The sequence below is a fragment of the Protomyctophum bolini genome, assembly GCF_963924005.1.
Source record: "Protomyctophum bolini genome assembly, chromosome: 6".
Lineage (NCBI taxonomy): Eukaryota > Metazoa > Chordata > Actinopteri > Myctophiformes > Myctophidae > Protomyctophum > Protomyctophum bolini.
The window spans coordinates 47,578,696-47,595,311 of record NC_137867.1 but is presented as its reverse complement, the minus strand read 5'-3'; the positions used below and the strand labels follow the sequence as shown (position 1 = coordinate 47,595,311).

Sequence of the window (16,616 nt, the reverse complement as noted above, 5' to 3'; positions counted from 1 at the left end):
ATTGCTCCTGATGTGCTGTTTGGTGTGCGTGTGCATGTGCGTGTGCGTGTGTGTGTGTGTGTGTGTGAGTGAGAGAGAGAGAATGGGTGAATGTAATGCACAATCTGTGTAAAGCACCTTGGATAAAGGCGCTATATAAATGCACCATTTACCATATAGCTTTTGTCCCCATTTGCCAGACAATGAAAGGGGAAATTAGGTCATAATTATGTCCCTCAAATATGACGTAAACTTGTGGCCAACACAGACATTAAATGCCGGTTTGACGACGAAGGGAAGATTTACGTCATGTGTAGACGAGCAAATCTGCTAACCAATCACATGAATTCAGTTGTTCATGAGATGATGTATGATGATGATGTATGATGATAAGAGCGCCCCTCACTTCACACGGGTGTGATCTTTTATATATATATATATATATATATATATATATATATATATATATACACACTGTATAGTCAGTTAGACTTATAGGGCAAACAGCAGGAAGACAAACTAAAGGTTCCTTGAACTTTCCTGTATTATAAGTCATTTAGAAATATTATTTGATTTAGCTTTTCATGTTAAGAGTTTTTAAAAGAAGCACTTCATTCTATTATGCTTTAATCTTTGAAATAATTCATATAAAATTGAGAGAAGACCCATTAAGATGATGAATACAAATTGCAATGGGCTATTTCCCGCTGGTGAATATGAGACCGTACGACTCGCAGTAGCCTACTCAGCCTCCCATTTGAGTTGGTTTTGAACATATTGAACAACGCTTTTCCAATCCATTCTAATTTGAATGTTCTTGCCAAAAACAGGCATCGACGTATATTATACAATTCCATGTAGGATTTGGAAGATAAAATTAATCATGTATCAGAATTCCTGTTTGTGTTGTTTAAGGGTCCATTTGGTTGCATTTGTATGCTCACACATAGTTATGGGAGGTCCTTGAAATAAAATAAAATAAATGACACTCATGTGAAGTGAGGGAGGCGTGTTAGATGAAAAAATCTACACTAATAGAGGGTATGCATGTGACATCATCATCATCATCATAGCTGGAAGTTATGCGGGAACGCCTACTGAGTGGCAAAACACTCCTTTCTGACCTTGACAGCCCATATATACATCCAAACAGAAAAGCCCCGTCTGATCGCATTAAATGACTTTAAATTCACTGAGTCACTCGATCTGCGCCATTCACTTTATGCATGCGCATACCCTCTGTAGCTGAATATAGGAGGGGCTAGCACCCCTCAAACAAAGCTTCATGAGAACCCCTGGATTGGATTGGATGTATGGATGCGTCTGTGTGTGCTAGTAACTATATCTGTTAAGGTTTCATTTGTATTGAACCATCAGATACACGTAGTATACTTGTCATATATACATAATACACACACGCACGCACACACACACGCACACACACAGATATATATATATTTGGGTCAGAGGTCAGTAGGGTTTAAGAAAGACAGTTTATTCAGCACTTGGGAAGAGGGTTCAAAGGTGAAGCATCACATGGGAGAGTGAGGGTCAGAGGAGTTACTGCTGGATGCGGCGGATGGACTGGATCTGAGGGGTCTGGGAGTGGGATCCGAACTCCCTAAAGTGCTTGTACTCTCCGCAGTGGCGGTCGCACTCCATGATGTACTGGTATCCGCGGTAGCCGGGGTACTGGTAGCACACGAAGCTAGTTTGGAAGGAGGGCGGAAAAATATGTGTTAAATATATATCCCATTCTGACCTGAGATCAGATTCTAAAAAATGTCTTCTACATCCTGACAGTGTTCATTCTGACCTGAGATCAGATTCTATAAAAGAAAATTCTTCTATGTCAGTCGCTCTTGGATTTTTCAAAAATATCAGACCTACAAGCTCTTAGCGCGCCACTCGGTGGCGCGCTATGAGCTTGTAGATCTGCTATTTTTCAATAGCTAAAGCATAACATGATGCTAAACACCGAAACGGGTTCCCGGTCAGAATGGGATATATATATATATACATCCATACATCATCATCAATGGCAAGAGATGAAGATACTTCAGATACATCCAGAGAGATTTGTGAACCAACGGGCTCTATTTCTGTCCACGCTAAACCCATTATCCCTAAACTATACTTGCTAATTTTAGAATAATTCAACTAGCCCCATGTACTGTACATCGACACGTTGTGAGCTTGTAGATTGTTTAACTATTCGAAAATGTTTTTTGTTAAATAGTAAAGAAAGAAGGCAAAGTAGTTTAGGGACATTAGGGGGGAGTTTAGCACTGATGAAATTAGGAAAAGCCTGCAATGATGATGTTTAAGTTGTGAACCAATAAAAAAGGAGAGATATAATAATAACACTCACGATCCGGACTGCACCCTCAGAGAGCCGACTTCGTTGTTGCACCATCCCATGGCCTGGAGGGAGGGGTAGTCGTCGCTCAGCTCGCCCTTGCGGCCCATGAAGTTCTCACGCTCGAAGATGGTCATGCGGCACTCCCTGTGGTTCTGTAGGACAAACGGAAACAAACGCATCACTCATCTCTGCTCAGTAAATAAAGCCTGATTTATAGTCGGGTTAGTTTGGCGCTCTGATGTCTGGACGCTCTTTTAACTTAGGCCAACGGGGGGGGGGGGGGGGGGGGTTTGCTAATAGAGGCCAGCGGGGAAACACTGGTCAACTATAATAAGTATAGGGTTTGAAGTGGTTCAAACACTGAATATTGGGAACGCAAACAAAGATATACCTAGATAGCATAATGGAAAGAGCTATAGCGATGGTGGCAAAGAATGAGAGGGACTGGTTTGGTTTGGTTGTTGTTTGGTTTGGTTTGGTTTTTGTTTGACTTACAGCGCAGGCGATGGGCCTGAAGGAGGTCATCCTCTCGATGTGGTAGGCGTTGCTGCCGCCGAAGGCGTCACACTGGGGGTACTCTCCTCTCTCCAGCACGAACTGCTGGCCCTGGTAGGAGGCGTGCTCGTAGCCGACCCAGCTATACCACCCCCAAGACAGAAGAAGGATGATGATTATTCATTAATTATTATATACACTCATAATATGATCTATCGCTAAAAAGTGATATGACCAAAAACTAAACTGAAACTCAGTTAGTCTATTTATGCTCGTGTGTGTACATGTGTGCACACGCTTTCGTGTGTGTGTGTGTGTGTGTGAGACTCACGCTCCACTCTCCACCCTCAGGGAGCGCACGGTCTCGAAGCCGAACTCCATCACGTTGCAGCACTCGGAGGTGAACTCATGGCGACGGCCCTGGAAGCACTCCTCGTCGAAGACAATGATCTGAGAGACACAAGCAGGGACAGGAGGACAGTAAGTTAAGATAATGTTCTGAGAGTCAATGAGCCGAGGAGAGATAGGAATTAGGAAGTCAAGACTATGATCTATCTGTCTGAGAGACAAGCAGGAACCGGAAGTAAACAACACATGCAGGCATGTAGAGTACGGGTCAATTTTGAAACCTGCAATGTTCCCTGCCGGAACCTCCAAAATCAATATGTATTTACTATTTGCCTAGATTGTAGCCATGTTTTGTGTAGGATGTGTGGTCATTGGTATTTGTACAGCATCTAAGAAGGGAAAGTGATGCTATGTACTTGAACGGATATGTTCAGTATTTATTCTAATCTAGCAGAAGAATACTATAGCAGAATAATCCTAGACGCTTGGGCATAAATAGACTTGTTATTACAGACAAGTTGCATGAAGGGTATATTGACTTTGAGATCAAGTCACCTTTACAAGAAATAGTTGATTATATATCCTGACTTAGACTTTGACTATAAATGCTAAAGTTTGAGAAGTATATATTCTCGTGTGATGTGAAGATCATGTGATTCAGGTTTATATAAATCTGCGTTTTCAACTAATTATTCTCACCTTCCAGTGGCCGGAGAACTTGGTGCAGTGATGAGTCATGATGTCTGTAAGAGAAAGAGAAATACATTGTTTGTTTTAAGGGGATTTGGGGCAAAAACCTGTGACACTGAAAATTATACACTGCTCACTCTCTCACTCTCTCTCTCTCTCACACACACACACACACACACACACACACACACACACACACACACACACACAGCCACACACAGCCCGCTCCATTTCCCAGGTCAACACACACAAGTTAACCATCAAAAGTTTGCAAGCGCTGACTATCGAGCAAATGCGTGACCCCGTGAGCTAAGCAAGTATAAACACATTACTATACAGCTGCTGAATAGTTACAGCTGAAAAGAAACAGGCGTTTTGAAAAGAAAAAGTACAGTCGCTCCAGCGGGCAGGTCAGCACCCCGGGACACTCAGTCAGTGTCATAAAGTATTCATCACCACTTTTCCATTTACACTAACATAGTTCTTTTGTCCCTGTAATGAAAGGGGGCCTGAAGTGCTACAATGCAGTGCAGTGCAGAGGCACAATGCAGCTAACATTCTATGACTGAGAGGTTCTCCACTGTATACTGCCTGACTGCCTGGCTGCACAGTATAGAGAGTGGCCTGAATAGCAGGGTCGGCCTGGCCTGCTAGCTATAGTGCATAATCATTTGGTTGAAAAGCATCATAGCAGCATCTATTTACAGTTACTGGAGACTATACTGTAAAGGAATGGATAAGCCCAGAGAGGGGGAGGGGGAGGGATGGAGGCCTCGTCTGGGAGGATATAGCTGTAGATTTATATCACCCTGCTCTTTGTTTATCTATCTATACCTGTGTGTGTGTGTGTGTGTGTGTGTGTGTGTGTGTGTGTGTGTGTGTGTGGCGCCACGGGAATAGCAGATCTACAAGCCGTGTGAATATTTAATTATGAATATTATAAATGAATGAATTAATAAATATAAAAAAATAGTAGCGCCATAAATAAATACATTATTTAAAAAAAATATATATATATATAAATATATATATATATATATATACACACATGTATAAATAATATATAATATAAGCTATGAAAAATAGCTTGTAGATTATTTTTTGGGGTGCACAACCCTGGTGCCCAACCAGAGTAAAATCAACCGTGAACTCACCAAAGGACTGCAGGCTGTTGTTGGCCTTATGGGCCCTATAGCCTGGAGCCTGGGTGTGTGCTGTGTGGGGCTAAGGGTTGGCCTTATGGGCCCCATAGCTGGAGCCTGGGTGTGCGCTGTGTGGGGCTAAGGGGGTGAGTGTGGGGCCTGTGTGTGCCGGTGTTGGGCCCTGGTCGCTGGCCGGTTGGCTGGGCTAATGGAGGGTGTGAGTGTGAGTGTGGGGCCTGTGTGTGGCGGAGCTGGGCCCTGCATGGTGGCTGGTTGGCTGGGCTAATGGAGGTGTGAGTGTGGGGCCTGTGTGTGTGCCGGTGTTGGGCCCTGGTGGCTGGCCGGTTGGCTGGGCTAATGGAGGGGAGAACAGGACAGGAGGAACTCACCTTGCTTTGATGCCCTTGGGGAGATGTCCTGGCCTGAGAATGAAAGCATGCACGCGCCCCCACCCTTTTAAAGCCTCCCCTGGCAAGGGGCCATGCTGAAAGCACCGGCTCAGCAGGGTGGGAGGGGCCTGGCATTGTCCGGCGCCACAAAGGCATGCTTTAACCCATTCTGACCTGAGATCAGATTCATACGAGGTTTCCACTGGACACACACTGGTCTGATTAACCCATTCTGACCTGAGATCAGATTCTAAAAAATGTCAGTCGTTCTTCGTTTTTTCAAAAATAGCAGACCTACAAGCTCGTAGCGCGCCACTCGGTGGCGCGCTATGAGCTTGTAGATCTGCTATTTTTCAATAGCTAAAGCACGACATGATGCTAAAACACCAAAATGGGTTCCCGGTCAGAATGGGTTAATCTATAGAGCGGAGCAAGAAGTGCCGACGCCCACAATATCACCCCGTGGGTGCCGATGGACACAGAGAGAGGCACGCTGGCCGCGCCGGGCTGGGCTGGGCTGGGCTGGGCCGCGCCGGGCCGGGCTGGGGGAGAGCAGAGAGAACACATGGAGATGGGATACAGGGAGGACTTCTGGAGACAGAAGCGATGGCCGACCTCAAAGCCTGCAGACGACTGACTGGCCTCGTCTATAAATAGAAAAAAAAAAAAAAGTCAAGTCAAGTCACCTTTATTTTGTAATGTAGCACATTTAGAAACCGCACAAAGTTGAACCAAAGTGCTTTTCCGTTCAGTATTCTTTTCTTCTTTTTAATAGATAACTAAAAACATAATTAGCAATATACAATATAAAAAAAATCTTTTATTTTGTATTAAACACTGACATTTACATGACAGAATCTTACATTATGTTACTGTATGTTCAGTGGTATAATTGGTTCATACGGTATACTTATGCCCTCAGACAGAGCTAGAAAAGCAAATGGAGAAGAGGTTTGGTCTCATAGGTTGAATTGAAACAAGAACGGAGCGCTACAGACTACAGCGTCCAAGACAAGTGAAGAGTTAATGCTATAGCAGGTGATCTAAGCAGAATCTTCAGTGAAATACCTGGGTTGCATTTTGGTTTTGGAGGGTATAACAGCCCAATGTATGGCCAGCAAGGTGACAAAATGTTAGGCATGGACACCTTGGACAGCAAGGTGCTTGGATACGGAGACTAAACTATAGTAGAACAGACTCCCTTATGTTGTGCCAATTACATCTTGGAAATAGCCGATCGTTGTGAGAGCTGCTATTTTCAGCGTGCAACCAAGTGTAAAATGACTTATACTGGATCTCTCGTCCACTATAGTCCCTTCCTAACATTTTTTAGTCTAGTTTTTATTTGTTGACGAAATTGTCAGTATACATTTTAGTCTTAGTTTTAGTCATCATAGCTTAGTTTTCATTCAGTTTTCGTTTAGTTTTCAACAGTGAAAAAAGGTAGACAGTTGACGAAAAACATTCGTCTTAGTTTTAGTCGACAAAATCAACACAGGTATAGGAACCAGATCAGAGATTTAAACTGCCTCCCAGTAGAACCCAGGGTTACCATTAAATAACCATGCGGTCTATAACCATAAGATCATACATGGTGAGGTCTCAATATGTTTAAAGACGTGTTTCTCTTGGGTACAGTGCACGTGAACGTGTTTCATCAGAGCCAGTATAACAGATCAGAGCCTCCCTGCTTTTAACAGTAACGTGTTTCATCAGAGCCAGTATAACAGATGAGAGCCTCCCTGCTTTTAACAGTAACAGTAACGTGTTTCATCAGAGCCTCCCTGCTTTTAACAGTAACAGTAACGTGTTTCTTTGCTTTTAACAGTAACAGTAACGTGTTTCCTTTTAACAGTAACAGTAACGGGGCCAAAGGATCATTTACTTCCATATAGGAGGAGCCGCAACAGTGGAACGACCTCGAAACCAGCGTCGAACTGACAACCAATCGGAGGTCTTTTAAACAGCAGACAAAGGCATCATGTCACCTGGAAAAGGGTCCCCTACAGACAGAGGGTCATTAGTAAATGGTAAACATGTTGTTTTTATGCAGGGAGCCGACGACCAACCCAGGGCAAAGCCAGGAGGGGAAAGAAGCGTACCCAGGGTGACCAGATCCAAACTGTTCATTTGAGGGACAGAAGTGGGACAAGTGGGATGGGGGGGACCCCGTCCCCCCGTCCCACTTGTCCCACACAAGCGATACTGGAGTACCGGGTTAGCAACTTTACTGCTTGAGTTGCTATTTAACCAATTCTGACCCGAGATCAAATTCATACGAGGTTTCCACTGGACACACACTGGTCTGATTAACCCATTCTGACCTGAGATCAGATTCTATAAAAATGTCAGTCGTTCTTCGATTTTTCAAAAAATAGCAGACCAGTGGCGCGCTACGAGCTTGTAGATCTGCTATTTTTCAATAGCTAAAGCATAACATGATGATAAACACCAAAATGGGATCCCGTTCAGAATGGGTTAATGCCTTGATGTCATATTCGACCATACAGGCCATCATTTATATAAACTCATCTGGTGTCTCACATTTTGTTTTAAAATCATGCTTTATTTTCTATTTTTATGCTATTTTAACAGGCTTAAAAACACATCTCGCATGAAGAGACAACGAGAGAGCTTTACAACAGAAGGCCAACTATATTAGGGGACTAACTATTAGGGCATTTGAACACTGATGCAATTGCCTGCCATCAGTCACAATGTGGGACAGACAGGGTCTCAATCTGTGGGACAAATGTATGTAACCCCATTTCTTTCACTCATTGTCAATTATCTAATGTCATTCTTTCTGGGTGCTATACATTCCCTCTGCATGACAACCTGGGGAGAGCAACGGACTGAGATACTTCCTTCTGTGCATGAGGAGTCCAAGCCGCTTCTGTTCACCTGACGGGGGGAGTCTCCCCGGGTTGGGGAAACTATATAGCGTGTGGAATGAGGAACACGGCAGTTCCTTTCCCAGTTTAGAGACCAGGATTACTGCATGTTTTTAGTGAGGGTATACCACTACCTACCCTAGGGCAGTGGTTCCCATAGTGGGGTCCGGGGACCCCTAGGGGTACTTGAGGGAGTTCCAGGGGGTACCAGCTATAGCTCAATTAGAGATAGTTAGGAACCAAATGGACCCTTATGGGTCTGTAACTCTGAGAGTGTTTTTTGTACACTCTCAACAGTTACATTAACAGTGGTTTTACAATATAAATTGGGGTACCAGAGATAGAAATGCCATTAAATTGGGGTGTCCGTAGACTAATGCGTGTGAAACTGGGGGGGGTCCATGAAATTAATATTTGTTAATATGTTTCGGAATCACTGCTAGAGCCCTAAAAATCCTCCCTTATCGGGGTCACTGGCATATGTTTTCAAATGGGGGGTCTGTGATTAAATGTAAATTTATTTTCACTGGTTACCACTGCCCTAGGGGACACAGGGAGAACATGTTTAATAAAGTTTGGTTACCACTGCCCTAGGGGACACAGGGAGAACATGGTTTGGTTACCACTGCCCTAGGGGACACAGGGAGAACATGTGAGGGTACCTACCCTATAGGGGACACGGGGAGAACATGTGAGGTTACCTACCCTAGGGGACACGGGGAGAACATGTGAGGGTACCTACCCTAGGGGACACGGGGAGAACATGTGAGGGTACCTACCCTAGGGGACACGGGGAGAACATGTGAGGGTACTTACCCTACGGGACACAGGGAGAACATGTGAGGGTACCTACCCTAGGGGACACGGGGAGAACATGTGAGGGTACCTACCCTAGGGGACACGGGGAGAACATGCAAACTCCACACAGAAAGGCCCTTTCGCCAACCCCGCCTCGGGTATGGGCACTGATGACGCGGAGGAGAGAACACGCCCCCCCAGCGCCCACAGCGTCCCCGGCGGAAATCAAACCCATACCGGCACATTCTAGCTGTGAGGCGACAGCACCATACCGACTGTGTCCCTCCCTTGTGGTTTGGAATGCTTTAAAATAAATCCATGTCTCAGAGAGGGAAAAAACATCCAATAAAAAACGAAAAGAGGTCAAGGCACTCCTCGATCATATAACATTAAAAAGCGTTCAATCCAGAGCAGTTCATAGTAATGGAAAACGGTTCAGGAAAATGTTTTGGCCCAAAAGGTGGCCTTCATCATCGTTGGACGGACCAGAAGAAACGAGCGTTCGTGTCTGTTTTCGCTCATTTTTAGTTGTGTTTATTTGGGAGGGTCAGAACATATCCATGAACACAGCATACAGAACTCTACAGAACCAGGGTCAGAACATATCCATGAACACAGCATACAGAACTCTACAGAACCAGGGTCAGAACATATCCATGAACACAGCATACAGAACTCTACAGAACCAGGGTCAGAACTCAGAACATATCCATGAACACAGCATACAGAACTCTACAGAACCAGGGTCAGAACTCAGAACATATCCATGAACACAGCATACAGAACTCTACAGAACCAGGGTCAGAACATATCCATGAACACAGCATACAGAACTCTACAGAACCAGGGTCAGAACATATCCATGAACACAGCATACAGAACTCTACAGAACCAGGGTCAGAACATATCCATGAACACAGCATACAGAACTCTACAGAACCAGGGTCAGAACATATCCATGAACACAGCATACAGAACTCTACAGAACCAGGGTCAGAACATATCCATGAACACAGCATACAGAACTCTACAGAACCAGGGTCAGAACATATCCATGAACACAGCATACAGAACTCTACAGAACCAGGGTCAGAACATATCCATGAACACAGCATACAGAACTCTACAGAACCAGGGTCAGAACATATCCATGAACACAGCATACAGAACTCTACAGAACCAGGGTCAGAACATATCCATGAACACAGCATACAGAACTCTACACATAGAAGAGTTGACCATGTGTATACCAGTACGTCGGAGTTATAGCAATAAAATGCACATTTTCATCCACTTATTAGATTTATTATATTGTGCACACGGCTGCCATCTTGCCAGCAAGGTGCTAACTATATAGGTGCAACTTCCCATAGACAGCCCATTCATCCACACAGAATCTAATTGTATCAAATAACGTCAAACTCACCCAACAACGCAGCTGTTACGGAAAGCTTGAATTATCCCTGCAAGTGCTAGTTTGTCAGCTTTCGATCTTTTGTATAACCAACTCACTGATGCACCCATTCTGTGGGTTTAGGTGTACGCAGTAGGAAGAATGTCACTGTCCACTTGGTACATTCATTTGCTTTGCTTTTATTTCAAGTAAAAATGCATGGTACAAACATCTTCCATGTTTGCTGGTAAAAACCATGTATCCACAAAGTGCATGAATTCCCCACACAGGCTGTCCATAATTAAGCCCTAGGCCTGGAGGCGTACGTGCCCGTCTATGCCCAACCCACTAACCCAATTAACCAAGTAGCTTCAGAATAATCTTGGCTAAATAATAACAGAAATAATAATCAAAAAACACAGTGAATTGGCTTCTACAATCCCCTTTCTATCTGCAATGTGTTTGTTTCATAAAAAAATCCACTGTAGACATGTTATGAGCTATACAGTATATACTCCCTGTCAAGAAAGGAAGCAGATGATTTCTTTCCCCCTTAAAGTGCTGGAGTTTGGAAGCGCTCGTTGACTATATCACTCACTCAAAAGCCCATATGCTGTTTACAATGTGCACATAATGCAGGAGGCAGCAGGAGGTTGTTTAACTGATAACGAGCGCTTCCAAACGCTGACACTTCGAAAAAATAATCGTCTGCAAGGGATTTCTTGACAGGAAGTATAGCTCATAGTCATATAATTATTATAGCTCATATAGCAATGTTGGTGCAGTTTGACGTTATTTAATATAATTAGATGGGACTTGTCTGTGTGGATGAATGGGCTGTCTATATGGGAAGTTGCACCTAGTTAGTTTACCTTGCTGGCAAGATGGCAGCAGCCGCGTGCATATCGTCAATATAGGGCTGTCGCAGACGAAGCCGGATCGATGCACCCCCAGCCCGGCCTGGGGGAGACAGTTTAGAGACCAGGATTACTGCATGTTTTTTGTGAGGGTAGTAGGGTACCACTACCTACCCTATAGGGCAGTGGTTCCCAGAGTGGGGGCACTTTTTTTTTTAAATTGATGTCTCTGTGAGAGCTGCATACTGTAAAACACTTTAATTTCTCCTCAAGGATGCATAGAGTACCTATACCTACTGTTGTTGGGATAAAGTAGACCTTTTAAGCAGTTACCATTACTCATAAGAGTGTGAAAGGAAAGGAAAGAAAGGTACTATGTTTACCCTGCAGGGTAACTGGACTAAGCTCAATAACTTGTTTACAGCCATAGGCCCTGCTCATAGAACATTTCATGGTAGAGGTTCAATGCCTTGTCCAAGGGCACTTCAGCGGTGGTCATTTTAACGTGCCGGTTCCGGGGATACGAACTATAGCGACCTTCCGATATCAAGACCGCTCCGCAAACCGTTCGGCCACCGCTGCCTGTGCACCCTAAGCTGTGCTGCAAGCAAGCAAGGTCACAGAGTGACAGAAATATTCCTATATAGTGTCTGAAAAAGTAGAGACACGTCAGAATTCTCCAGGACCAAGACGACCCTTCTGGCCTGCGCTTCGAGGGGCGAACCCGACCCACGGACTGATATGATCGAATCTGATTTGTGATGTATAACAGGTCGTATGTGCTTTCATATTATGTCTTTGCCGTTCATAATATGCATATCACATGACCACTCATTTTGGGATAAGTATCCCGGCAGGCCGGCAATAAAATATGCCAGATCTTATGATTCTATGTCTTACGTGTACGGGAATAACTATTACGTACGGGAATAACTATCTAATACATCAGATGGTAATAGCCCATTCTGAACGGGAACCCATTTTGGTGTTTAGCATCATGTTATGCTTTAGCTATTGAAAAATAGCAGATCTACAAGCTCATAGCGCGCCACCGAGTGGCGCGCTACGAGCTGTAGGTCGAGCTGTAGGTCTGCTATTTTTGAAAAATCGAAGAACGACTGACATTTTTAGAATCTGATCTCAGGTCAGAATGGGTTAATCAGACCAGTGTGTGTCCTAGTGGAAACCTCGTATGAATCTGATCTCAGGTCAGAATGGGATAACTACCCATATCCAGAGTAGAGTATATTTACTGAACTCTGTCTCTTGTCAATAAGCAGGTGAAATCACATAAATGAAGAAACTAGAATACCAGGTAGAGAAATGAACCTAAATATCATTCTGTAACGTTATGGTACTGTACACCAGATGATCAATGATCTCTCTGTTTAGAGCTCTCTCTATAAACAACATGCTATCTAAATAAAAGTCTTAATCTTAGGGCCGTAACAGTCTATAATAAACATATTATTAGAGAGTCATCCGGGCCGGGCTGCCCCAAGAATAAAAAATATCCAAACACGAAAACGAGTGACCGAAATAATATGTCTATTATAGTAACCATGCATGCATGCGTGTGTGTGTGCGTGCGTGCACACTGCATTGGCATAACAGCCAAAGGATTATCCGTGCGTTCTCACCACTGTACAAGTGAACAGAACACAAACACTGCTTGTGGCACTAAGTCCACATTCCTGCTCCCAGAATGTGAACAATAGGCCTACTGCAGATCTCAATGGAAGTTAAGTACCTAACTCTCATGCCAACCGTGCCTAATGGAGCCTGCAATTACTGTCATATGACTCTGGCATCGCTTCGTCCACAGCATGGCGGAGACACTGACACTCTTTCATCACACGTAGACATCCTCATCTTTGTTTTATTTTTACCAAATTATTATTTTTCAATAATTACCAATTATTAACCGTCACGACTCACTGCTCAATGACACTTTTTTTTATATATACTTGCAATCCAAAATAGCACATATGAATTATTAATTTGTTACGTACTATTTGTCATAATGCAGGCAGGCAGGCAGGCACGCAGGCAGGCAGGCAGGCAGGCACGCAGGCAGGCAGGCAGGCAGGCAGGCAGGCAGGCAGGCAGGCAGGCAGGCAGACAGACAGACAGACAGACAGACAGACAGACAGAGAGTAAAGTAGGCCTAAATATTATTTTTGTCTTGCATGACGTCCCTCTGCAAGCATTTTATAGACACCTGTGAGGGTGCAAACAATGAAATAATCGATAAATTACTAAAAAATAATACATTTTAATTTATAATTTGGGCATGTCTTTACAGGCGAAACATTGAAAAGCTAGATAGAGGTGTGAGTATAGTGTTTTTCCAGTGAGCCAACACACACAACATGGAGCACCCTGACTGTCTGTTTGACCGGAATGGAACAGAGCCTTCATTAGCATCATTAACACTGACCTCTGTTTGACCAGAATGGAACAGAGCCTTCATTAGTATCATTAACACTGACCTCTGTTTGACCAGAATGGAACAGAGCCTTCATTAGCATCATTAACACTGACTCTGTTTGACCGGAATGGAACAGAGCCTTCATTAGCATCATTAACACTGACCTCTGTTTGACCAGAATGGAACAGAGCCTTCATTAGCATCATTAACACTGACTCTGTTTGACCAGAATGGAACAGAGCCTTCATTAGTATCATTAACACTGACCTCTGTTTGACCAGAATGGAACAGAGCCTTCATTAGCGTCATTAACACTGACCTCTGTTTGACCAGAATGGAACAGAGCCTTCATTAGCACCCTGACTCTGTCTGTTTGACCGGAATGGAACAGAGCCTTCATTAGTATCATTAACACTGACTCTGTGTGACCAGAATGGAACAGAGCCTTCATTAGTATCATTAACACTGACCTCTGTTTGACCGGAATGGAACAGAGCCTTCATTAGCATCATTAACACTGACCTCTGTTTGACCGGAATGGAACAGAGCCTTCATTAGCATCATTAACACTGACTCTGTGTGACCGGAATGGAACAGAGCCTTCATTGGCATCATTAACACTGACTCTGTGTGACCGGAATGGAACAGAGCCTTCATTAGCATCATTAACACTGACCTCTGTTTGACCGGAATGGAACAGAGCCTTCATTAGCATCATTAACACTGACCTCTGTTTGACCGGAATGGAACAGAGCCTTCATTAGCATCATTAACACTGACCTCTGTTTGACCAGAATGGAACAGAGCCTTCATTAGTATCATTAACACTGACTCTGTTTGACCGGAATGGTCAAGCGCAGCTTGTAGATCAGATATTTTCAGCATGCAACCCAAGTGTAAAATGACTTATACTGGATATCTTGTCCACTAGTCCCTTCCTAACATTTGTCTAGTTTTTTATTTGTTGACGAAATTGTCAATATATTTAGTCTTCGTTTTAGTCATCACAGCTTAGTTTCCATTTAGTTTTCGTCAGTGGAAAAAGGTAGTCTGACTTGACGAACGGTTTTAGTCGACTAAATCAACACTGCTCCACATGTGTCTGTGTACTGTAGTGTGATGTGTACAGTCATGCTGGTGACCTCTGACCCCTGTGTAGCAGTTTCATGGGATGAAATAAATCTACCCTGAGCGATGATGGCGATGAGAGAGATTTAGATGGATCAGATTAACCCTGATCCCTCCGCTAGGAAATAATCACAGTCTAACCCATTCTGACCGGGCACCCATTTTGGTGTTGGCATCATGTTATGCTTTAGCTATTGAAAAATAGCAGACCTACAAGCTCGTATCGCGCCACCGAGTGGCGCGATACGAGCTTGTAGGTCTGCTATTTTTGAAAAATCGAAGAACGACTTGACATTTTTAGAATCTGATCTCAGGTCAGAATGGGTTAATCAGACCAGTGTGTGTCCAGTGGAAACCTCGTATGAATCTGATCTCAGGTCAGAATGGGTTAAGTGATGTAATCCAATAATAGCTGTAAGCCGGGTTGATGCTAATCTCTCTGTGTGTATAAATAAACGCAGACTTCTATATGAATCATGACCGCAATGCAACGCATGCGTGAGTTCATATCAAGCACTAGTGTAACAGTGAACTTGATAAACAGGAGGCAACGGTATACAGGAGGTGTTGTGAGGCAAATTAAGGCAAGGTTTCTGCTATATAGGGCCATTTAGACCTGAGCTGCTGCCATTTAGATCCGACGTCGAAATTAAAAATGTAAAAAAAATTATGACAGTTTTCTGAAATACCTCATGTTTCTAGTATCAGTGGTGCTCAATATTTCATGTCCAGGACCCCCAAAAATGTAATTGGCCGCCGACCCCCATCTGGAAATATGTTGTTCCAGCCGACCCCCCCCACCCCCACACAAGCAAAGATTTGAGTTAAAAATGTTTGCTCTGAAAGAATATATATTCAAAGATTTGCACCACATTTTCACGACTTTAAAAAAAAATAGCAGATCTATACAAGCTCGTAGCGCGCCACTCGGTGGAGCGCTACGAGCTTGCAGATCTGCTATTTTTCAATAGCTAAAGTATAACACCAAAAGGGGTTCCCGCCCCAAAATGGGTTAAGCAACAAGGTCGTCTAGTAAATCCACTAGTCGACCTTGTTGGTACTAGTAGTTGACGAGTTTATGAGAATTATTGTCCCCGTTTTTGTAGACCTCAAGATTAGCTAGATTATAGTTATAGTCACTAATGTACACAGTTTTAAATGTGTTAAACTATTATTAAAATAAAATAAAAAATGTTCTAGGAAACACAGAATGAGGGGACTTTTTTTCTTTGTAATTATTTCCACACAGCAGCTCTAAGGTATATTAACCAGTAAGACGCGCAAACGCGGGAAGCGAACGCAGCTCGTACATATTTAAGTTAAGTTCTTTTTAAGTTAAGTTTTTAACTTAGCCATAAGGAGTCCCCAAAGCAGCTATACGTCCAAATATGGAGTGTGTTGCATCAATCACAAACAAATCACTCAGCTCCATATATGGGCACAAAGGTGGGGCACACAGACAGACACACACACAGACAGACAGACAGACAGACAGACATGATCTGCTATAGGTCTCATAGTAAGTGCTCACTGCATTCGCAATGACAGTAAAATGTTGAAAATGAGTGGAATGCCCCTTTAAAGTGACTGGACCAATGCCAGAGCTTTGGCTCCAATTCCTAGACCACCCAATTACCACCTCATGTTTTGAACAACATTTTGTGCAAAAGTGCAAAAGTTTCTAATCATTTTGAAAGAAAGAAAGAAAGA

At 43.5% G+C, this 16,616-nt stretch overlaps 1 protein-coding gene across 1 annotated transcript; it reads right to left on the bottom strand.

Moving 5' to 3' along the window:
• Nucleotides 1-1,509: 1,509 nt before the first annotated feature.
• Nucleotides 1,510-5,539, bottom strand: cryba4 (crystallin, beta A4). The gene is made up of 6 exons (XM_080766633.1): nucleotides 5,406-5,539; nucleotides 3,884-3,927; nucleotides 3,168-3,286; nucleotides 2,837-2,978; nucleotides 2,351-2,493; nucleotides 1,510-1,687 (listed from the first exon to the last, which is right to left on the bottom strand). The coding sequence occupies exons 1-6, from the start codon at nucleotides 5,452-5,454 to the stop codon at nucleotides 1,540-1,542; spliced, it is 645 nt and encodes a 214-aa protein (XP_080622759.1). The 5' UTR covers nucleotides 5,455-5,539; the 3' UTR covers nucleotides 1,510-1,539.
• Between the last annotated feature and the right edge of the window lie 11,077 nt (nucleotides 5,540-16,616).

What these genes read in the sequence shown, in the direction of transcription:
- cryba4 (XM_080766633.1), bottom strand. Translation starts at nt 5,454, where the DNA reads ATGCTTTCATTCTCAGGCCAGGACATCTCCCCAAGGGCATCAAAGCAA. An exon ending in CCCAAGGGCATCAAAGCAAG is followed by an intron (nt 3,928 to 5,405) that starts GTGAGTTCCTCC and finishes TTTCTCTTACAG; the next exon opens with ACATCATGACTCATCACTGC. An exon ending in TCAGGCCCATCGCCTGCGCT is followed by an intron (nt 2,494 to 2,836) that starts GTAAGTCAAACA and finishes TTTGTCCTACAG; the next exon opens with AACCACAGGGAGTGCCGCAT.